This window comes from Zosterops lateralis (genome assembly GCF_965231275.1).
Source record: "Zosterops lateralis genome assembly, chromosome: 1".
Lineage (NCBI taxonomy): Eukaryota > Metazoa > Chordata > Aves > Passeriformes > Zosteropidae > Zosterops > Zosterops lateralis.
In genome coordinates, this window is record NC_139762.1 from 80,121,796 (window position 1) to 80,145,963 (window position 24,168).

General features: G+C 35.7%; 1 protein-coding gene across 3 annotated transcripts in view; it reads left to right on the forward strand.

The window, feature by feature from the left end:
- The window catches only part of CTNND2 (catenin delta 2), a 419,330-nt gene that overhangs the window by 23,353 nt on the left and 371,809 nt on the right, over positions 1 to 24,168 (forward strand). For all 3 annotated transcript variants that reach the window (XM_083856451.1, XM_083856449.1, XM_083856450.1), the window contains exon 2: positions 5,911 to 6,023. In XM_083856451.1, the coding sequence (XP_083712577.1) occupies positions 6,010 to 6,023 (14 nt within the window). In that variant the 5' untranslated portion in view covers positions 5,911 to 6,009. The remainder of the gene's footprint in view (positions 1 to 5,910; positions 6,024 to 24,168) is intronic.

The window sequence follows — 24,168 nt, forward strand, 5'->3', positions numbered from 1 at the left end:
TTTTTGTTTTTTTTTTTTTTTTTTTTTTTTTTTTTTTTTTTTTTTTTTTTTATCAGCTCTCTTGTTGGTGTAGTGAAGTGAGTGGTTGGCCATTGTCAGCACAGGAATGCACTGCTAAGTCATAACTTTGTGTCTGCCACACCCCCAGATCCTTTCTGGGGAGATGCTGTACTTTTACATTGGATTCCATCCTCTGTGCAGGACTGTTTGTTTTTCTTTCATGAGCTTCATGACACTCTTGTTGGCCTATTCTTCCAGCTTGTCAAAGTTCCTCTGAATAGTAGTCCTGCCCTCCAGTGTATGAATTGCTTCTTTAAGGTTGGTTACCTGGAAGCTTGTACTTACTTATCGGTGCAGTCATCTCTCCGTTAGGATTCTGCGAAAATGTACATACCCACCACTGAGCTTCTGAATCTGTCACCTCTCTGCTTATCTGATTACCTTTTGTGAGCTTTTTCCATCATCCCTGTGCTATTCAGTAAAATGGAAGAGTGAAACAATCCAGTGAAAAAGGATAAGAACAGAACAAATGAAAACACAGTCCAACAATGGAGAGTGTTGAGAATGTGAAAGGTATTAATCAGTACATTCTAAAGCCTAGTTTTGAAGGTCAGATGTTTAGGGGCATTGCTAGTGATGTTTTTTTCTTGTTTTTAAAACATGAAGACACTCTGTTTTCTTTCTATTTACAGGATGGGCTGTCAGGTCTGGTTTATGTCTCATGGTATCTGTCACTAGATTTCTACCAAGTTAAACTTTCCTAGGTTTTGCTGTTTTCCTTAGGATGTATGTGATCCAGTTTTTGCTACTCATGTGTGTTTGGTGCAATAGGTTGAAAAATAGTTTGTTACCAACATCACTGTGAGTAGAGGCATTCAGTGGAGTGTACAGATGTGGAGTATGTGGAATTGTGCATGATGCTGTAGGATGTGCTTAGGAATATGCACATACTTGTGATGTTAACTGAGGTAAGTTTCTTCTTGTTTAACAGGTTACAAAAAGATAGAGCCAATGCTGTACACTTCTATAGCCTCTGTGGTGTCTAACATAGTCCTTTGAAAGACTTCAATCCCAGAGATGATTTATTTGTTTGTGTAGCTGTAATCAGGTTTCCTGTATTCATCTCACCAGGGATTCCCAGCCTAGATTATCAGTGCTGTTATTTGTCTGTATTTGAAGATTCAAATGATCACCAGTGCCCCAATTAGATTTTGTATAGCATATTTGCAATCAAAAGCTAAACACTTGTCCTTTTTTAATGCCATGACCTAAAGATTGTTAGGAACCCAATAATTTTGCTAGCCTCTTGTGCCTAAATTTAGATTTTTTTTAGGGTTTGGTTTTGTTTTGTTTTAGCTGCTTCTTACTGTCATTACTGATTTTGCTATGTCTTTTGCTTAGCATTGATACACATCTCTTTGTGAAAGGATTGAAGGATTACTGGGTCAATACAGATGACCCAGCAGATATAAAGCATAAAAAGATAACAAAATACCCTCTAGTTTGGTGTGCCCCGAGCTCAGGAGTTCCTAGCTTGTCTGAAGACTGTGAAGATTTCCATCATGCTTGTTCAGTGTCTGGACCACTGTGAATTGTTATGACCTGACTCAAGTTTTACATTGTGCTTAAAGCTTTGGTGGCTGCAGAGGATAGGTAAAATATAAAACTCATGCTGATAAAGAAAGTACATTGAATTGCCATCTATGGAGTAATGAATATTTTTTTACAGAATAAACCCCACCATGGTTGTGAACAAGAACCATTTTTGAAACATAAATTACTTCAGGCCCTAGCAGATTAATACTTGGTATCACTGCAAAACAATTTGATATGGTTATCATGAAGTTCCTCCCTTTCCAAGTTACTCTCTTGAGTGATTTCTCTGGATTACTCTCATCATTATCTCTGATCTCTGGTGGCTTCCCACACCCACACCCCTTCCTGATGCCAAGTGCTAAGGACTGCCATGCTGGTCACTGCACTTTTGTAATGCCCTTGCATGGGCATTTATTTGCTTCAGCATTATTGCCCTTTGAAGCACAGTCCTTTAGGCTGCTCTTGACGTGTTATTATGTAAATTAATTTTGATGTTGCATTGTAGTTTCTGCTGTTCTTCATTCTGCAATTGTCTTGACAACAGATTTGCATAATCAGTGAGTAGGAATTCATTTTTAATTTTAATGTTCTGATTAGCTTGATTCAGATAAATAATAGAAAGTTGTGAGGATAACACAACATGGCATGAACTGGTGAAAATGATTGTAAACACAACAAATAAGATAAATGATGGAGTCAGGTTCAGTGATTATTTTTATAAAATGTAAGCAAATGCTATTTCTGGTTTCTGTCTTCTTGCACTGTGACAGCTACTTGAAATCTAAACATATGGATTTATTCAAATATTAGTCACTCTCACTGCTTCCCAAACAAAGAGAAGGAAGCTTATTAATTTGTTTTCTGCCAGGGATTCTTGGTATGGAGGGAAAACAGATTCACAAATCTTACTTGAGTTCTTCTTTTTTTGTTTTCAGTCCAAAGGCTGTAGACCTGCACCTTTTTCATGGCATGAGGGAATACTGAAGACAGTTGCTTATTAAATTTAATGTAGAGGATAATTCTTGAAATTATAATTCTTTGGCTCTGCACATATCCTACCTCCCCACCTTTTGTCTCCTTCCTTTAATTTTTAACTTCTAGTGGCACCTGACAGAAGCTAATTAAGTAAGAAATAGCAGCAATTAAAAAGCTAGTAGTGAAGTTCCTGTTCATGTTTCCTAACCATTTTCATATATTAGAAAGCCAAGATATTTCTTTCTTAAGTGATCAAGTACATTTCTGCTTCCTACTTGAGGAATAATGTAGATACAACTGCCCTTTTCGAGTCATCTCTGCAGGGCAGGACTTAGTGTGGGCAGTGAAACCAGAAAACATCAATTTGTACATGTTAAGAACAGAAGAGTTTCCTCAATAAGGAACCAGGGGGAGACAGAATGAGAAAAAGTCCTTAAAACAATCAGTTTAGGGCATGTGCTGGAGTAGCACTTAGTGTAATAGGACTAAAAGAGATTTAGTGGAGGATGAGTCATGAAATGCGCTAGGAAATGAAGGAGAGAGGGAAGGCGGAAAAGAACAGAAAGCAATAAGTAGGAAAGAAAAACAAATGACAGAGTGAAGAGTAGAAAAGTATATTTTGCAGACTAGAATCACGAGAAAATAAATAGTTCTGGGGACAAAGTAATCATAGCAAAAGGATATAAGTTGAGGAAATGCAGAAGTTTCTGGAAAAGTTGTCAACCAGAATCATTAACTGAAGGAATACAAGGCATAGAAAAGATATGAGAAGATATACAATCCAGACAGTTTGAAGGAAAAAAAAAAAAAAAGGCAAAATAATATTTGCTTTTGAAGTATGTCAGTAAAATAGGTTTGAGGCATTTCTGTATTTAGTTTGCTTGGGATAGGATGGACAAAAGGGAGAAACTAGAGAACCGTTGTTTGCACCCCTATTAGACTTAAAGAACACAATGAGCTGCACTTTTTTTGTCTAGGAAAAGGGAGGTGGACAACACAGAGAGTGAGGAACATTTCTTCCCCAGTTCTTGGTGCTTAACGTTCTCTCAGCATTGTGGGGACAGCTGCACCTTCTTACTAGACGGGTAAGACAAAGTGCCCATGCAAGGCCATGGATGGCAAAGAGCACATCTGACCTGCCTCACCTGGGATGGTGAGAGCTGAACTGACTAGATGAAAATCTATGCTAAGCACTAAAATTTACATTGTTGTGATAGAATCAAGTGGCCTAAAAAATGCAGTGGGACAGAATAGTTGTTAAAAGTTTGGTCTGTATTTTGAAAGTAAACATAATGCTCAGTTAGATTTTCTTGGGTATTTTATACTATCAAAATTTCTCCAGATTTGCGTGCTTTGATTTAAGCATGCTGGCATGGCAAATACTGTACCACTTGGATTTTTCATTCTTCAACAATTTAGTAATATTTCTGCTACAATCCTTTCTGCATTAAGGGTTTTATTTTATGCAAACAAGGCCCGGATTTGAATAATAACTCTTGGAAAGCCGATAAACTGAATCTTCAGCTTTTCAGGCAATTGATTCTTCTAGGTGAGAGAAATGCTCTCTGTGAAGGAGGCATATATGAAATGGGTGATTATTGTCAGGTGATTTTTGTTAATCGTATCTTCAACAACAGTGAAAGAAATGTTTTTGCACACTACAAAAATGTGCAGAGAATATTAACTATTGATTACTTTAGCACTGTTGACATTCAGTGAGAAGTGATGTTTTGGTCTTTCATCAATCTGACTTTCAGTGGTATTCTTGTACTCTCTATAGATTTGTTTGGAATAATAAATTCACAGTTAAACAGGCTTTGTCCACATAGTGGCCATTTAATGATTCACTGGCTATTTCATGCTGAATATAACCTATGTGGAATTCTCCCTTTATTCACAGTGCAGGACAGAAGTTATTCCTTGACAATAGCAAGAGAAACAAGGAGGAGTGATCCAGCTGGATTTAGCAGAAGGACCACCAGCCAGTTCCTTCTTACATTTCATTTATCATTTACCTCATTTCAGAGATTTGAAAAGTTTAATGCCTTCATTTACCCTTGATTACTTGGTTATAGGTAGGACTTAGAATGAACACCCATAAATCCTGCTCTACTTCTACCGTTTCTTCCTTTCTCTCAAATACAAAGTCCTTCAATGTCACTTGGTGGGCATAAGTCATAACTCCAGTAATTTCCAGTGCTGTTCTGCCCAGCAGGACCTTGCTGGGGAGTTATTTAAGGGACTCCCTCCCATACCTCTGCATTACAGGGAGGTCATTTTGGAGGAAAAAAAGAGAGAGAAAGAGATAATGGGGTCATTTGTATGGATAAGGCGATTATTTAAGAAATGGATTCTCAAAATATTTCTCCTTGAGCCTTTAACAAACCTAAATAAAAGGGGCAGGAGAGATGTTTTTGTTTACCTGTGAAAATGATGCAATGTTACTGACCAAAATGAAAGGGCAGCAACACTCGACAAGTTTACGATAACCATAACTCCCCTAAAGGTTTGAATTGAATTGAATTGAATTGAAAAAAAAATTGAATTTTTTTATTTGATAAAATTAGTGCTACAATATGTGAGGAATGTAGCCCTTTATGAGATGGTGGAGATTTTAATTGTATTGGTTTTACTTTTTTTTAAAATAAAAAATAATCTTTTGTGTCTTAAAATAAAAACACTTTAAAAGTACCTTTTTAAGCTCTGTGGATAAGTCTTATCTGGTAGGACTGGTTTGGTTTCCTTGACAAAATAAAAGAAAATAAATTAAATTAGTTGTAAGAATTTTAGCACATCTTTTGTCCAAAATTACTGAAGTTTCCCTTCTGCACATCATTAACTGCAGAAATTAAGCTGTGCTTAGGCCATATCAACACCTTCATATCAACACCTTCAATTTAATTTATTTCACTGGTGTATACTGTGATGGTTGTGTTTTCAAGTGCAGAAACTTTTGTCATCACAGGATTATCCACAGAACTTAGTCTTTTTTTTTTAAGTAACACAAATTGTACTTATTTGTGATCATACTCAGGTCAATTTGCCAAGATCTCTATGTTACTGAGAGATTTGCGTGAACTCTGTAGGCTAAATTATTTAATATATTTAGAAATTCGATTCCTGATAAACAGTCTCATTCTATGACATACATCATTAGAATAAATGAACAAGTAGATGTCACCACAAAAATGTGAACTTTGAACATGTTAAAAAAGGAAAAAAAGCTTTGTTATAAGGTATTATGCTAATAATTATTGCACAAACTTCATTTTTATGTGCTGAAAATCCCTCTTAATCTGTAGAGAAGTCAAAGCAAATGGTTTAACTTCATTTTTTCAGGAACTGCAGTTTGAGAGACTGACTCGAGAACTTGAGGCTGAACGTCAGATTGTAGCGAGCCAGCTGGAGAGATGTAAGCTTGGATCAGAGACTGGAAGCATGAGCAGCATTAGGTAATGTACCAATTGTTGATGTTTTTATAATTAGTAAATTTTGTTATGAATTATCACCAAGAACAAGTTCGATAATATTTTTGTAAAAATAATATACACTAGAGAGTGTGAGATTTTAGTAGAGTTTTAAAAATTGCATTATGACCTGCTTTTAAAAAAGAAAATTTCTTGCAATTTTGTAACTTCTTTGTCCAGTAACAAAATAGTAGTCACATTTGGAATTCATTGATTTTCTGGAGTTTGAATGAATTATCAGCAACTTGTTTCTGCCACCAATACAGCTGTAATTTTCAGCTGAAGGTTTTTAGCTTCATGATTGCAGAGATGTATTGGTTAGTTTTGTGAATCTGTTTAATAATAATTTTATCACTCAAGGTATTAAAATCTTTAGAATGAATTATGTAAAGCTGCCGACCTGTCATCAAAATTTACTGAGAAAATATAACCCACTCTCTTTGTTTAAACGTTGGTTTTCTTTAAGAAAATATTCTGGTACATTGTTTGAAAAATGACAAGTTTATTTAAAAAATTGTAACAAAAGGAAACTGTTCTCTTGGTTAATTTAGTGGAGGTAAACTTTGCATTTTTTAGCTTCTTGATATGTGTGTTTTGTTTTCTCAGTGAACCTAATGAATGAAAGATGATGGTACTTGAGTTTCAAGAATTGAGAAAAAAATAAGTTTTATAGGCATGGGTTCTATTTTTTACAGTGGAAATATGAATAGATAATATTAAGTGTTACATGCCAAGCTTGGTGCCAAAGTTTTGTGCAATAATAGTAACAAAAATACAAAAAACATTGATCACTTTCTTAGTTTAAGCTATTCAAGCTACACTTCAATCAAATTAATGATTTTTCCATGATAAGTAGGAAATAATTATTTAGTCGAATACCAAAGATGTAACAAAAATATGGAATGCAAGTTCAGTTAAAATGGCAGAAGTCAGAAATATCTTGTACTAATTCAGCAGCAACTGTACATGAAGGTGACTTAAATGTAAGCATTCCTAATAAATCAGGTGAGAATTAACTCTTTAAGATAAACTCTTATTTTATATAAAGTTTATTACCATCTAGACTTGTTAACATTAGAAGAAGTATGTTACTGAAAATTATTTAAGCACAGTCTACATTGGCATGTCAAGTGTGCTTCCCCAGCACTTTTAATTTAACATATGGTATGACTGCGTTTCAAGAAAGTTATATGAAATGTGTTTGAGTAATACTGAGGTATGTTTACATGATGGTGTTATTTTAGGATTTTTCCAGTCAGCGGTATGAAGGTTGAGAAATGTCTTGTTGTGCAGGAGATGTGCTTCCTTGGTGAACTTTTTTCTTATTGATAAAGTTACACTTTTGAGTTATCAGCAATATCAAGGTCAGATAACTCAGGATGAGTTCTGAGACTCCAGTTACTCATGAAGTTTAATAGTTGGACTGCTAATCTGTCTTTGAATAACAGAAGAATAATGGAATAAAGTAACAGAAGAGATTTTATGCAATTTTTTTCTGTAATTTGCCCTTGAAATGTTTTACATATGACCAGGCAGTTTCTAGCATTTCAAATAAAAACATTTTTAAAAATACCTGAAATACTCTTTTGCAGAAGATAACATCGAAAGCTTACAGTTAGATAGCTGTCCTTAGACTTGGCAAGTGTTGTAAAGAGGAAATAAATAATAATCTAATATTGTTTGTGTTGGGTTGTTGTTTATCCCATATGTATTAAATGAATAATCTTCTGTCCAAAAAAAATTTAAATCATCACTGGAGGGGTTTAGAACTAACACAAATACGAAATGAGTCAAATATCTTTCTGGCTTGCTGTGCTGACTTTCCAGTGCTCATCCTGATTTGAGAACGTTTCTTTAGCATTGTATTCTTTGACATATCCTTGATCTGTAGTCATTTTTTAGGGAATTTGGGACTGTATTCAATAGGAATTTTGCCAAAAAAAAAAAAAAAAAAAAAAAAAAAGGACTTGAGCAGATTCTTTTCAGGAACAGGTACTTGGCTCTGCACCAGAGGCAGAGTCAGTTGCTTCTGATAAAACTGAATAAAATACTTAAACTGTGAGTTAGAACAAAACATATGAACTCTTCCCTTTCCCAGTTTCCCTGTTGGCAAACTCTGAACAGTTCGTTACTCACCCTGCTGAGTATTAAAATTTCATGATACATTCCATAAGGAGACAAGTCATGTTCTATGCTGCTCCATTCCTCTGGCTGAAGAGCTTATTCCTTTTGGGCCGTATCTATCAGTCTGTCACTCCCTTTGGTATGGGGAGGCAATTACATGCCAGCATATCTTTAGAGTTCTTTAGTCTCTGATAATTTTAAGCACATATTAAAGAAATGTACTGTTAGCAGATCCTTAAAACTTCTGTTTCATATTCTTTATCACTGTTTTGAGCAGTTTCCTTGGGTTTTTTTGTTGTTTTAGGGTTTTTTTTGAAGGAGCCTTAGTGTCTGAACTGAGGAGCATAGCTCAAACGTAGCCTACTCTTCTTTGAAGACAGCATTTGCACATTGGTCAGGCAATAGACTTTTTCTCAACTGAATTTCTACTCGCTACTGAAATTGGTAGAAGTAAGGTGCCATTTGTTATTGAAAGTCTCTCAAAGAGACTGGTATTTGTCCCTGAGTGCCTGAAGCAATATGCTGAAGTTTCTATATCTTACAAGTAGCAAAAATACAGTCTAATAAACTGAATAACATGGCAAACATACCTGCTTTGGATATACTTTTTTCAGTAGAGTTCTCTCCCTGTAGAAATGCCTATGTTGTTCACACTTTATTACCAGGAAACTTATATTTTCTTTAGGTAGATACAATTTTTGCAAGTTCACTGAAAATAAAAGTAGAGCAAATCTAATTGATAAACCCATAAGATCCTTCATTTCAAGAACATTGAAGAAATAGCTGGGATACATTGTGACATAGGTAGACAGCTGCTGCTGTGTTGGTCAAGTAAGTAAAATTTCAATTATAGTTTTCCTGTACAGCTGTCAGTGTTAGATTTAATTTAGGCTACTTGTTATGAAAGGATATATAGTAGTCTTTGTAGATATTTAATATTAAGAATTGACAAATCCAGTAGCCTCGTAGAGGTGAGGCTGCTGCAACCTAGACCTGCACAGACTGGAGAAATGGGCTGAATGGAACCTTATCCAGTTGAAATTCATAAATTATTTGCAAGTGCATCTGGAAGGAGTATCCCCTTGGTACAACACAGCCAAGGATACAAAACTGCCTTGCAGAAAAAGACCTTCAGGACCTTGGATGTCTTTTCCAACCTAAGTGATTCTCTGAGTCAGCTGCTTGTCCTTGCAGCAAAGGCCAGCTGCACCTTGGGCTGCAGCAGCAAAAGTGGAACCAGCAGATCAGGGCAAGTGATTCATCCCTTTTTGGAGCTCTTGGGGATACACCTTGAGTGTCCCATCCAGTTTTGGGCATCTCACTATAAGAAAGACATCAGCATGCTGGAGCAGGGCTACCAGGAAGGTGGGAGGCTAGAGAGCCCTGGGCTATGAGAAGAGGCTGAGGGAACAAGAGGTTTTAACTACAAGAGAAAGGTCAGGAGGAGTCAGTCTTCTGATTGCGACCAGGTAAAGGAAGGACATACAGAAAGAAGACAGGGCAAGAGTGTTCTCAGAGGTGCATTGGGGTAGAATGATAGGTGACAGATGGAAGTTGGAACACAAAACATTCTAATTAGGTGTAAAGTGTTTTTCACCATGAATTTGGATTAATGTTGTCACAGGTTCCACTGATAGGTTCTAGAGTTTCATCAGTGAAAATAATAGGGAATTTCTGTTCTCACCTGAGTCTTCCTGTGTTTTTTATTACTATTTTTTCATAAATCCTGGGAACAGAGTTGTATTAGTATTCTAGTATTTTTTTTTTCCATGAAATTACAGGCTTCCCAGCAAAATGGTCATAGCATCAAGATTGCCAGAATGCAAGAATCATTTAGATAAGTCAGGCACATGGCTGGATTCTTGGGCCTGTCCTGTGCAGGGCCAGGAGTTGATTTTTGTGGGTCCCTTTTGATTCAAGATATTCTAGGATTCTATTCAAGTATTTCAGAAAAAACTCCCTCTCTTTCTTGAACTGGTGAATGTGTTTGCTTTTGCCTGTGAATGTGGGTATTAAAATAAAAATATAGGTATTTAAACAAAGTTGAAAAATACATGGTTAGTATGGATTCTGGAGAAAAATATGAGCCAAAAGATGAAGATATGTTTGTCATATTATGAGGACAGAACAGGGTTTTTTTTAATGCAAAGAGTTTGATCAAAAGTCCTGTGTAAAAAACACTGCAACCTTCAAGTAAAATTTATACACTCTCATACATATGGAACAGACATTTCAATACGTATTAGAAAATAGTTTAGCCTGCATTATGGTTCTGTGTCAACTCAAGATTTATCAGTTAAATGTGTTAACTTCTTTCACTTTGGTTTGCTTACAGTGATCTCTCCAAATAGACAGAAGCTACTGGGAAGCTTCTAACTTGAAAAAAAAAAATTAAAAATCCTTTTAATTAAATGTAAATTAGAAAGCTAACTCTTTTTTTTAAAAAAAAGGGTCGACAATTATTGCAGAGGTGAATTAAAAAAGATCAGTATTTTATCATTACCTATAAAAATGTCAATTATAGATTTTGTACTTACTTTTTAGAAAACAACCCGATAACATGGCTATTTTTAACAGGATTTTTAAAAGTGATGTTCTTTAAAGAGAAGAGCGTTTCACCAGTGGGAAGAGAAGATTTTACTAAACTTTTGTCAGCAAATACTGTAGCCCAAAATTAATCTCATTCTGCAATGTGTGTTTGCTTAGTAGTTCAGACGCTGAATAAGCCTTAAGTCTTGTCACACTGTTGCTTATCATTGTCTAAAGCTTAACAATTCATGCTTGGCTGATCTTTCATCAACTGAATTAATAAAAAAAATTATCTGAAAAAAAATTAAAATGGCAATAAAAGCATGCAGGTTTTTGAAAATGTAAGATTCTGAAAATACTCATCACAAATTCTACAAGTCAGAATTAATTAGCTGTGATAAGACAGCATTTTGTAAGGTGGGGGGGATTTTTGTGTCTTTTCCCTCGCCTTTATCTCAGAGATTTTATGTTGCTATAAGTGACCAGGTAGGTAGAACCTTTCAAAAAGATGCAGATTTCTTACTCCTGAAAAGAGTTTTGTCAATGCTAAGCATGATAGTATCAGATATATTTCTAGATCTTGTGGAAAGCTAATCATGTGTGGGCTTGTGATAAAGCAAAACATCCTAGTAAAAATATCTTGTAGGTAGATAGAGGGAGAAAAGGTTAAAAACATCCTATCATTCTTTGCTAGGAAACCTAATTTTGGTTATAATGCTGTTAAGCCAGAATGAAAATTATATTATCTGGAAGGAAGCATTCAATTAGAAGAAAACAATGTGAAAATATGCAGGAGTTTGTTATGCCAGAAGGTTTTCATTGAAATGTTTGCATTATTTGAGTTCTTTGTTATCTCTGGAAGGCATGCAGCCAAAAAATACCTTTAAAAAACATCACCACTGAAAAAAACCAAAACAGCAGAACACAAAGATTTTCTTAGAAAAAGTTGAAAAGATGGTATTTTTTTCTTAAATTCAGAATCCTTAATGGTGTTCATTAGTATTACCTTAAAAGAAAAGAAATTGAAGCAGGCTTTGTCAGACCATAATTAAGAATGGACAATGTGGTTTTAATCCTTGGCCACTTTTTAAAAGGTTGGTTTGATTTGTTTTGTTATTTTTGATGTTTGGGGTTTTTTTCCCACGTCATTTTTCAGTCTGTAGCTTAACTAAGTCATTGAGGGATTCTTCCCCATACCATTTATCTTTTCCAATAATTGACTGAGCTACCACCAGAAATGTTGACTGAGTTACCACCAGAAATGGACTTTGTTGTGTTGCTAGGACAAATAGCTGATGGTTGGTAGTCACTGTGTTAATGCATGCCCAGCTAGGTAATAGCTGGAATCCTTCTGAAAATAGCTGAAAGCACTTCTGAAAATCGTGCTACTGATTTCCATGCTCAAACACAGCACTTAGGAACTTCTCATGATGGGAAGGTGGAGGGACAGGTGCTGACCCCTTCACTTTTGTGAGCAGTGACAGGACTCAAAACAACATGAAGCTGAGCCAGGGGAGGTTTAAGTTGGATATCAGGAAAAGGTTTTCCAGCCGGAGTGTGGTTGGGCACTGGAACAGCCTCCCCAGGGAAGTGGTCACAGCACCAGCCTGAGATTTCAAGAAGGATTTGGAAAATGCTCTCAGGAACATGATGTGACTCTTCACTTGTCCTTTGCTGGGCCAGGGATTGGGTTGCGGGTCACTTCTAACTCAGTATATTCTATTTTTCTCGGGTTCTGAAATGTTGGAAATCAGAATTTTGTGGAATACAATAAGTGGTCCAGTAGTAGAATGGGCAGATTCTGCTTGTTGTTGTAACTGTTACAGAGTGCCAGACAGGCCTAATTTCCTACACAGTTTGACATCAATAGTTGATGTTCCTGGTGTTGTGTGTACCACCACATGTAAGAGTGTTCAAGTCAAAGAAAAGATTTTAGAACTCAGGGAAATACTGAGGATAATATTTTCAATACTTCAGTATCAACTTTTACTTGGTATCTCTTGATCTTTTGATTTTGAGACCTAGAGACCTGAAATATGATGAACTCTATACTATCAGATTGGTCAGTAAATTAGTTTGAATCCACCAAAAGAAGATTTTAAGAAAATGTCATTCTAGGAAATAAATTACAGCTGGAACAGTTGGCACAATTAATATTAGTAATGTGCCTACTTAATTATATTCTGAAGAATGACATTTTACTGGATTAAAGTATCAGACTTGTGATCTGATCATTCCAAACAATCTGATCTCAGATTAAGTTTGAGCTTGTCTGTGTTCAGTTTATAGTATGTCCAGTATTGAAGGAAATGGTTTAAAAAAAACTGAGATAAGAAATTGGTACAAAAGCAAAAAAAAATTGAGATTAAGTCAAAGGTTGTACAATTTTTTTAACATTTTTTAAAATTTATTTCCATTACTAGAATATTTGTAGCTTCTTTGTACTGGTTCTCCACAATGAGACATATCAAGAAAACAGATTAATCATGTTATCCTCTGCTGAAACTAACTGGTTTCGTAGTTTTGGAGCAGATAAACTTCAGTGGCTGAAAGGCAAGTTTCTGGCATATATCCAAACAATCAGGTTTGGTGTAATTTTGTTTTTTACAGTACATCCATATCTTTTACAGCAGTAGTATGGGTCATATCATTCCTAGATAGATATATCTCTGAAGGCACAAACTCCAACAGGACTTAAAACACTCCTTCCATGGATGTTCTCCCTCTTTTTCTGCTTGCTGAATACCCTCCAGAGATACCAGCTCCATGAGAGGAGTAAGAGAGTAATATTCAGTATTGCCAAACTCATTACACTGGCTTGTAATGAATTCAAGTATCAGATTTTTTGTTTAATCTCAATAAAGAGAAGCTATGTCAGTAAGGATATGGACGCTTTTCTGCCCTAAGAAAAGGTCTTATATGGGGCTGCCAATTGTCACTTATATTCTCTCTCAAGTTTCTCATTATTTCTTCTGTTTTATTAATACAAAACATATAAGAATAATACAGGAAAATTAACATAAGTAAAACCACAAAAAAAGCAGAATGACGACAGAAAAAGTTGATACTTTACATACCAACTTTTACTGATATGTGAGCCAATGAAGACTGTACTTAATAGTAAATACTCTACCTTAGTGCACTTTTGGCATACTACTAAGTTATTTGAAAACTGTTTCAGAATTTTGCATTCACAATTTGATGTTTTTGAAAGCCTGACTCTTGAGTATGGCTAATTTGAAATAAGCATGGAAATGCTGATCTTAGGAAATATGTTGTTAATATCAAACTTGGTTATGTCTTACAAAGTGAGGTTCTGTGTTCAACCTACTGTTCACAAGCTGTTTGTTGAAAAATCAGGACAATTCGGTTTATCATAAAGGGTGGATAAGAACTGTAGTAGTTTGCCCAAGGACACAATAATAAAAACTCTCATTTGAAACTTCAGGATATATAGAATATCTATCAAGACTGGGACACAAATGACAAGTCTATTTCTCTACAGCCCTTCTAGCTCTCCTTCCTGGGCACTGCTTCAATAATTTGACAACATTATTTTTGTCCCCATCCTTCCTTATTGTATGTTGAAATGTTTTTGGATAGGTTAAGAGGAAGATAAAATTGAGGATATACTGAGGGAAAGTGCCTTATTACCAAAAAGTTCTTGAATTTAGACTGCTTGCAGGCAAGATTGATAAAACTTCTCCAGGAAAGTTCATTTTAGTGCTTACTGCTTGAGAGTCAAAGGTATTAGATGGTGTTTCTGTGATATCTTAGATGTAGATTACAGCTGAGAACAAATCCTGTAGCAAGGTGCCAGCAAAAAATTGCCATGGGCAATTGACATCAAACATTGAAACAGACATAAAGTATCCAAGGTGCTTCAAGGAGTCAGTTCTGAAAAACTGTGGACAGAGACCAAAGTGCTCTCTGTCATTAAAGTTGCCTGCTGCTTTGTATAAAACCAGGATTTCAGTTGTTCCCCATTTTGATAAGCTGTACCTCCCAGGTTGAGTATTTCCTTTTCAAAATGCACCTACTGAGGTTTTGAATGGAATTTCAACTAAGCAACTTTCTTGCTGTTTTTATAAATTTTCACCAAAAGACATTGCTGTTATCAGAGGAATTAAACGTACCTTTGCACAGAGTTATGGAGATAATTCCCTATTTTCCTACAGTGCTTTTTGCTTTCTGCCTAACCTGGTGTATGATGGAGCAGAATACTGCAGCTTGGAGAGAAGTCTCTTTAGTGTTATTCCATCCTTCCTTCCATGTCGTCAGGGTAAGGAGGTGTCCTTTGAGTCCAGTGGCAAGAGGCCAAGGAGCAGATTTCCAGCTGCATTTAACATCCCAGTTATTGCATGTATGGGGAAAAATTAGAGGGGAGGAACCTTTGTTCAAAATGTGGATGTGGCATCTGGTAGAATGAAGATTCGGTCTATAAAGTGTAGATTGGTCAAAGTTGGAGACTTGAGAAGTGAAGAGTGGGTTGAAGAAGGATGAGGGGAAAAAAAGGGGGCAGAGTCTAGAGAAGAGGAGGCGGGTAAGGCAGAGGAGTCAGGGAACTGTGTTGGTTCCTTAGAGCTGCAGGATCAAAGATTAAAGTTGAAAATACCCATTTATCCTGGCTACTCAGTCTGAGAAACCTTGGAGTAATTACTGAAGAGATCTTGCTGGCTTCATCTGTTGGTATAAGCAGTCATCACATCTGCATGTTGGTTTCTGATCTGGATATTAGAATCCCTGCATGTCTGGAAGGCTGTGCTGAGAAATAAGAAGCAGAGAGTACCTGAAAGGGATTCAAATGAATCTTTACAGTAGCAGCATTAGGCAGCAGAACAATTCCACAGGTACAATTCCACTGGATTGCCTTCAGCTATTACAAGCAGATAGTTCTTTTTCTAATGCACATTTCGCAAGTTATGAAATCTATTGGTCCTGTAAACAACAGTGTCCCTCCACACAAGTTGTGTAACAATGCATTTGTACAAGGACTAAGTCAAAATGCAGCCAGCTGAAGGTGTCCCAGAACTCAAGTTAAACCTTTTTTTCATGTGTGTGTTTCACCAGTGAAAACAAAGCCTATCATATTGCTTTCTTGAGGGAAAAATAAAAAAGTTTGATGTTGAGTTTCAAATAAATATTTCAAAGAACTATTGCAGTCAGGCATGGTTATTTCTTTTCCTTCACCACCCCTACCTTCTGCTTCTCACCATCTGACCTGGTGTAGGCAACCTTGGATTATGTCTTAAACATCCACTCTTCTGATACCTTTCTTCTTCTTCACTGCCTAAATTTAAATTCCACCTTAATCATTAGACACTGTAATTTGACAAAATAACGCTCTTACCTCATGCTCTCAGTACTTCCTTGCTTTGGCAAGTCTTGATCACCTTTCAGTGCACATGGGAACAGTTACTAAAGCTCCCAGCCAAACCCTCATCCCGGCTACTTTATCTGTCCCTAGTAAATTATGAAGTTATTTTTCTATTAAGATGGCTTTATTTGGGTTCTTGGTTTTAATAAAAGCATAGTTGTTTTTCAATGCAATCTTAAGAAACTGATCTTCAATAGGAGCGTATTGGTGCAACCTCCAGACTTCCCAGTAGCCAACAGCTTTCAAAGATACACTCCTCTTGACAGTAGTAATTTCTGCAGTCAGAGCGAAGGTGGATCCTGGATCCTTGCCATGATTTGTCTTGATAGAAAAAATAAATTTTAATGTATTTAGCTGTAGTGTTTAATACAGCAAATTTAAAACTTACCAATTCACTTAGAAAACAATTTGGGGGTGGGATTTTTTTCTGTTCTTTTTTTCCTAACTTCAGAGATTGACTGTTCTGTTGCTCTTAATTATCAGGTATTCTCTCTTTCCTCATCTGTGATAATTGGTCCTGATTATCCTTTCTGTTGTCCATATACTTTTCTGTTGGATTGACATGAACTCCTTAATAGAGCTGCTACAATTGTGACTCTTCTGTAGTGGAAACTGAGCTATGCATTCTTTGATATTCAAGTATTTTGACTCCCAGAAGTGCTCAGGAAGTATTACTAGTATATATAATTGAATTCTACCAATGATATGAATGAACACAGTTCTATTCCACTTGCATCTCAGAACTGGATAGTAGCATACTTAGAATGGCTAATTTTAGATGCTTTCTAGGCATGTTGCCACTTCAGCAATTAAGGAATATTTTATAGACTTTAATATGTTAAACTTAAAGGGGCTTTTAAATTCCTCATGCTTTCAGCTCATAGATGTACTCTTAGCTATTGCTGGTTGTGAATAAATACGGTGCCTCCTCCTGGCTTTCCTTTACTCCTTCTATTTTTACCTTGTTCTCTACCCTGCTTGTTTGTACAAATGATGAAAAAAAACCGAAACCCAAAAGCAAACAAAAAACCTCCAAACTAAAACAAAGCAAAAAAACACACATGCACAAAAGAAAAAAGAACACAAAAACACCCCCACAAAATAACCCCAAAACTTTTGCACACAGCGATTCGGTGCTTCTTCACTCTCTGTGGAGTAATATACCCCAACTCCCCAGGTACAGAGAAGGAAAATTTAGTACAAATGCTGCATTTATATCTCTTCTGTTATCTTAACTAGATCAAGATTAAATAGTTCTATTTTCTTTTCATGTAAATCTACTTTCTGCATTTTTTCTTTAAAGTCTTAAATATTATCACAAAGATGGTTGTGAGTGCTGCTGCAATGGAATTCACATTGAACTGGGTACAGTGTGAAGAGTTTGTCTAATTTCACCCATCCTATGAAAGTTATCTTAAATGTTCCCAATATAACTATTGACTTTTTTTACTCTATTGATGAATGGCTAGCAGGAGCCAGTGGCTAACCTGAAAGGAATGTCTTTAGTTTAGATAAGAATGCTTTTTCAAAGCTTAGATGAAAAAGCATTAAAAAAAAAATAGGGCACCAATAGTTGGTAGAAAACTTCCGGTTTCATGGGAACTTCAACGGGCTTAAAGCAATGGCATTCCTCCCCCACCAGTGAATCCACAGTTTCGAGAGGATTAACTTGGTAGTAGGTTCTATGGATTCTGGACCGTATTTCCAGCCTCCCTTCTGGGTTTGAGCAGTACTCTGCCAACCTTTTTGTTCATGAACCCCTATCAGTAAAACATTTTTTAGCATGCACCCACAATACATGGTTATTTATTTATTGATTACATTAGTGTACTACTGTATTAATATATTATGAACCTTATAAACCATAAAACCACCAGAAATTAAAAAAGTATGAGATAAAAATGAAGTAAACACCATTAAAAAAAAATTATGTTTCCTTTATGTATTAATGGTGCAAAAAAAAAAAAAAAATTTCCTGCGCTCCAGGGACTTGCCTTGTGCAATGCCTGGTGTATCTGCACCCCACTTTGGAGACTTCTGGGATGGAGGCCTAATCATCTCACAGTGGTAATAGCTTTTCTGCTGAGGAGTCTGATTGAAATGTTGTAGAAGCAGTGCTGCTTTAGGTCAGGCCCTGCAAGAAAGGAGTCCAAGACATTAGTGTTGGCAAGATAAGCAAGGGAGCTCTGGATGGGCAGATGGGAGCTTCCCCCTCACCTAAACCATCTAAGGGCTGCAGTCCTTTCACAGTATCAGGCACAGTGTGTAGGGAATGCAGCAGCAGTCACATCAAAGTTGTAGTTTTCTTCTTCTCCCCTTTCTTTCACTGCCTTTTTCCCGTATTCTCAGTGTGAAAGACAGACATAATTAGTGTTTTAATTTTTGGCCTAGGTTTATGGGTTTACTGAATAATATGTACACAGTTATCTTTACAGTAGGTTCATGCCACACTTTGTGTGTAGGTCACCGTGCTTAAGGGATCTTGCCCTTAAAGGTATGTATTGCCTGTACTGGGATAAGTTCCCTTCTGTAAGCTGAGGCAGGTATAGTTGGGTTGCTATTATGCCATTCTTTTTCCCTTTTATATCACTCATGAAGAAATTTGTTTATTCTAAAAACCAATTGTAAGTAGTATTTAAATCTAAACCCATTTCAACCACCTCAAGCTAACACAATAACAGCATTTCAGCAACATTGATCTGACAGTGTTAGTCTATATGGAACCACTTTCAGTCAGAACACCAGACTAGTAGATAGAGAACATTGCAAGCATTTTCTTCATTACACTCATAGGACCCATCTAGATATAATCAGTGCTTTGTAGTTCAGCTATCCAATTTTCCTCCTCTTGTTGATTCACTGAAAGCTCTGGCAGATCTTTGGAAGCTCATGGCCAAATAATTTGTCAATGAAATGTATTGTTTGTAAATTGATCAATGTAGCTGTTAGGAGGAAATAATCATTGCCAATTCCTGATGAGAACAGAAGACCCTATTAATAATTTGAAGTAATCATCACCTCCACTTTCTTTCTTAGTCTGCTAAATATTTTTCATCACAACATATTGCATGTTGCTTCCTAGGGATATGTAAACATAAAGGTGTAAGGAATTCTGTGTATTTATGGAAAACCTTTGCATAAATCTTTCTGATTTCCTCCATCCAGTCCATGGAAATCCTGTTGAAGAAATGAGCCAGAGATGTAGCTTATCCATAATAATGGTGTTTATAAATCTGCTCTTGAAAAGGGAAGTGTACCTTATGCAATAGATTCCAAAAGTCAATCTGAAACAGCTTCTTTAGCATCATTTATGTTTCCCAGATTTTGTTTATGATTTAAAAAATACCTCAGTTTAGATGTTGGAGGAGTAGTATTTTTATTATTGACTGTTTTATTGTCCACCTCTTCTCCATTCCTTTCCTCTCAACTTACATCCTCATAGTGTTCTCAGTTAGTACTGTAATTAAGAAGGCACTGTATTTATATTTGAAGAGAAAGACTTTAATACTTTCACCTTCCTTGAGTTTTTATTTTTGGCCCTAATCTGAGGAGGAAATTGTGTGTTACCCTCCCTACCACTATAAGAATCTGGTTGTACTGCAAGTCACTTTTGTTCTGATTTTGAACTGTGTTTTAATCCATGTAAATCTTGCTATGGCAAACTCTACTAATAAAACCAAAAAATGGATTTATTTTAGTGGCTTTGGAATAAACAACTGTTGCAAGATTAATCTCTGTTTCTGCAGCGAGGCACTGGTACTATGTTGCTTTACTCCTTTGCAGTGAATTTAGATGACAGTTTATATTCAGCTCAGACTAAAGACCCCAACAACAAAAAGGGATATTCATATAATTACAGTGAATGCCCTTTTTCATGTTATTAACATAATCTGTGACAGGAACTGCCTAACATCAACGATATTTCAATAAGCATGATTTTTATCCCTGGATGAATAAAAGTTAAAGAAGGCCCTATTACCATGCATAATATAACCCTTGTCAGGTTTTGATTATTTAAAGCATTTTTGATTATTTAAAGCATTGACTGAAAATGTAGGTTATTAATTACTTTTATTTTGTTCAAAATAATGCAGGATACACATAGTGAAGAGATAGCTAGTCATTTAGAAAGATATTATGGTTAATGTACAGCTTTGTGCATTAACGCTGACTTTAGTGAAAAACAGTACTACATTTACTGAATGTTTTGAGAGTATCACATCATTAGTTAAGAGTGCAGCCAGCCTCTTAACTGGGCATACAGTCTTTTTGGATCTTAAATTTTTTTTTACTCTATCCTGTTAGGATTTAAAGCTTTATTAAGTGATGCTAAGCAGTAATAATGCTAAATATTCTTAATCTAATCCAATTATTAAGATAGGATTTTAAAGGTTTATTTTGGTCTTTTTTTCAAATTATACACAGGAATAAATTGATTTGATGTTACCATTGCTGTTCAGAGTTCCAGTGGCTTGAATTTAGCTTGTGAGATACAGCAGATCTCATGAAAGGAACTACAAGAGTATTCTCAATGTCATTTTTGTAAATTTTTGGAATCTGATGTTTTCAGTTACTTCTGTATTTTTCTTAACATTTCAGTTCTGGTTTAGCTTTTTGCCATGATTATAGCAGTTTCTTCTGTCTCTACTTTTGTCTTTTATATATATTGTAAAGATGTAGGAGTTTTGATGAGCAGTGATCTGTTCTGTATGATTCAATGGTTTTGCCTCCCTGGAATGTCTGATGAGGTAAATAATTTATTTTACTGGAATGATGTCATATTCATGAGTTTCAAGACCCAAGGGCCTGAAGTCTTAATAACTGCAAATCTTACTAATTAACCCACTCTGAAAAACAAGGTGTGTCTAAAAGGACAGAGATTTTTTTTTCCTCTGTTGATCATCTCTGGTTCTCAGCTAACCTGGAAGGAGATACAGGATTTTTCAATCTACTTTCTTTAAAATCTCCATACCACTTTCTCTGTTGGCTTTGGAGATACCTCTTAATTTGCTTCTGTCATAACAATTGCTTTGTGTCCTTAAGCTTTTTCATCACTTCATGACAATGATTGGCCCCTCTGTGTTCTGCTAATGTATTCCATTCAATAATGGTTCCTGGGTCAGAATCAGGAGATACAAGACAAGAGGTAGTGTAGTTTGCAAAAAAAGGTAATGCTTTCATATATATTGGCAGTCTGACTGAATACAGTACTTCCATGAAGGTCTGTTAGAAATACTACATGCTACATTTCTTGATAGTCACTAGAAATAGAATATTATATGCAAACACATGTACGTATTGCAGCTAAAATTTTGTGACTTTCAATGAAATGTGCTTGCCTTCCTGCTTTGGGTTCCTTTGAACTGCTCAGTCTGAAAGTCTTGCACTAATGTTGCCAAAATTTGTAAGCAATCTACTAAAAAAATTAATCCCTTAAATCCGTTTTGACTGATGTTTAATTTTACTGCAGACAAATCTCTAAGAGGAATACCATGCAATGTGACTTGCAAGCAGGCAGCAAGCCTTTTAGTGGAAGATACAAATCTTGCAGCCAGTCTTCAACTCATTGACTGCTCATTAATTTCAATGGTATTGTTTGGATAAAGAAGCTAGAAAATGACCTATGATTCTGCCTGTTTAAACTTGCATCATTCTTATGGAAAAGAACTATGAAAGTAGAACAAAAGGTAGCAAATGCATAATTGAAAGAACATTCTGTAAATTTGCTTCGGTATTTACATTAACTTACTATGTCATCGTTAACAGTTAATGTCAAAGAAAAAAAAAAAAAAAACAGAAAAAGAAAAGTAAAGTCCCCACCTTACAGCACTGGGTTGGCGTTGGTCCTTCTTGTAAGATGGAATTCCAGAAGAATGCAGAGGTTTCAAAACGGCCTATACAGTCACAAATAAATTTAAAATACATGTATTAAATTAAAAATTCTCTTTTGTGGAACTTGAGACCCCTGAATATCTGTAGGAATAAGATTATAAAGACTGTCAGGGCAGAAATTCAAGGTCATTTTCTAATGGATCGTTTTTATGGTCCAAGGTGAAACCTTAATTGCTTTTTGCAGCACAGTTTGTACAGAGATAAATATTGAAGTTTTACTTCTCTGTTGAATTGTTATGCTTCTTTTGAAAAGGAAGGGATCTAGGTGCTGTACCTTGTGGAAACAAGTTGATTTCCTTCTTTCAGTTCTTTTGTTCCCATGTGCAGGAGAATGGGGAAAAAAAAGGAAAAAGGAAAAGAAGAAGAAGAAGAAATTTTTAAAAAAGGAAAAAGGAGCTTTATTTGCATGGAGGAAGGTCAGGGATTGAATGAAGCATTCAGTTCTGCCAGGGCAGCCATTCTCTTCTGTGCTGTCAGTACTCTGCCAAGATTGTCACACTGTGATACCTCCTTTATTTTGAAGTTGGAGACTTTCTAAAACTAGGGTCTTTTAGATATATGGACTGCAGGGTGATAGCATGAAGCCTGATGGGAAATATTCACCAGGAACTACAGCCTGGAAAACTTGACCAGTTCTTTTTGAGCAGAAAGCTTGCACTGAAAGAAATGGCAACAGAGAGGAGAAGCATTGAATGTGGTATAAAATTACTTTACTCGTTTGATAGGACACTATGCACAGTTAGTGTGACTTTTCTTATCTTTTCCACTGTCATCTTGATGGTCTTTTAGTAGCATCTGGGGGCAAAGCTATTAGCATTAAGAAGAAAATACATGAGGTCACACAGTCTCTTATGGGAAATACAGCATCTAAAATGGCATTGCTTACTTTCTGAATGCAGTTCAAAATGCCTTCAAATGCCAGTTTTGACTGCATTGGATATTTTAAATAGTGTGGTGGTTTTCCCAATATATCCTTTTTAAAAATAAGGTTAAACAAACTCATTACATTATTAGAAGTTATAGCAACCATCAGGATTTTGGACTATTTCTATAAGAAAAAAAAATCCCTTACTGTTCAGATTATTTTTTTTCAATGTTGCAGCATATGATTATTTTCATATTTCATGTAAATTCATGAGCTATAGAGTAATTACTACAGGAAGTATATTTTACATAAATAGCTGGGGGTTTTACTTTTCTTAGAATCAAAATTATGTTTTCAATTAATGAGAATAATATCAAACAATTCTTTAAAAGTGTATTGTGAGTCCTTCACTGATTTCCAGATTTTCTCTGAGATTTTTAACATGTTGTAAATAAAAAAAACCTAAAAGCTTAAGTGTTCCAAATATTCATAGCTATTAAAGATAGTGCTCAGTTACATTCAAAATTGTGATATTTTGGATGCTATGAATTGTTGACACTGGTATTTGGGAAATAAAGGCAACTTTGAGGTTTCTGCAGTGACTGACTTCATGTGCCTTGCAATCTCATTGAGCTTGGCCACCCATTGTCCAGACATGGAGTTCTGGGTGTCTGGTTCTACCTCCCTCAGTGCCTGTTTTGCCAAGTTCTTTTCAAGTGGAAGCCAACTGTGCCTTTTGGTTCTTATTTACTTCAAAATTTTTCATTGTCTTAATCTGTTTTGCACTTGAAACTTTTAATTTATACTTGCTCTTGTGTCATGGTAATGACATATGAGGGACAGTTGGTGTACTGTAGCAAGGCTCGTGTCATTGCTTCCTTGTACACAGAATAACTGATAAAAAGTAAGTGGTATTAAGGAACGATCCCATTTCAATGAAATCTATAAAATAAATATATATGTAAGTCTTTCACAGGCATTTTTAGAGAGTATCTGTAAAAAAGGAAAAAAAAGCTGTATCAAATGAAGAGGCCAGGAATTATTTAATAGGCACTATTTAAGCATTCTCTGAAATAATTTTATCTGAAAATCCTTTCTGAGTGTATTCCAGTGCTTCACCTGCAGAAAATGTGTACTGCTTCTCTGATAGATAGTGTTGTCAGTTTTACCAAGTGTTGCAGCCAAGTGGCAATATATTTGTTCTCTCTAAGATATGTACAAGATGACTGCACTTGCAGACTGGCTATGAGAGTGACAGTGACACAGAACTTGCTTTTCAGTTTGCTGATGTTACTCCATAAATGTATAGGCAGGTCATGCTTGAAATGAATGTGTCACCATTA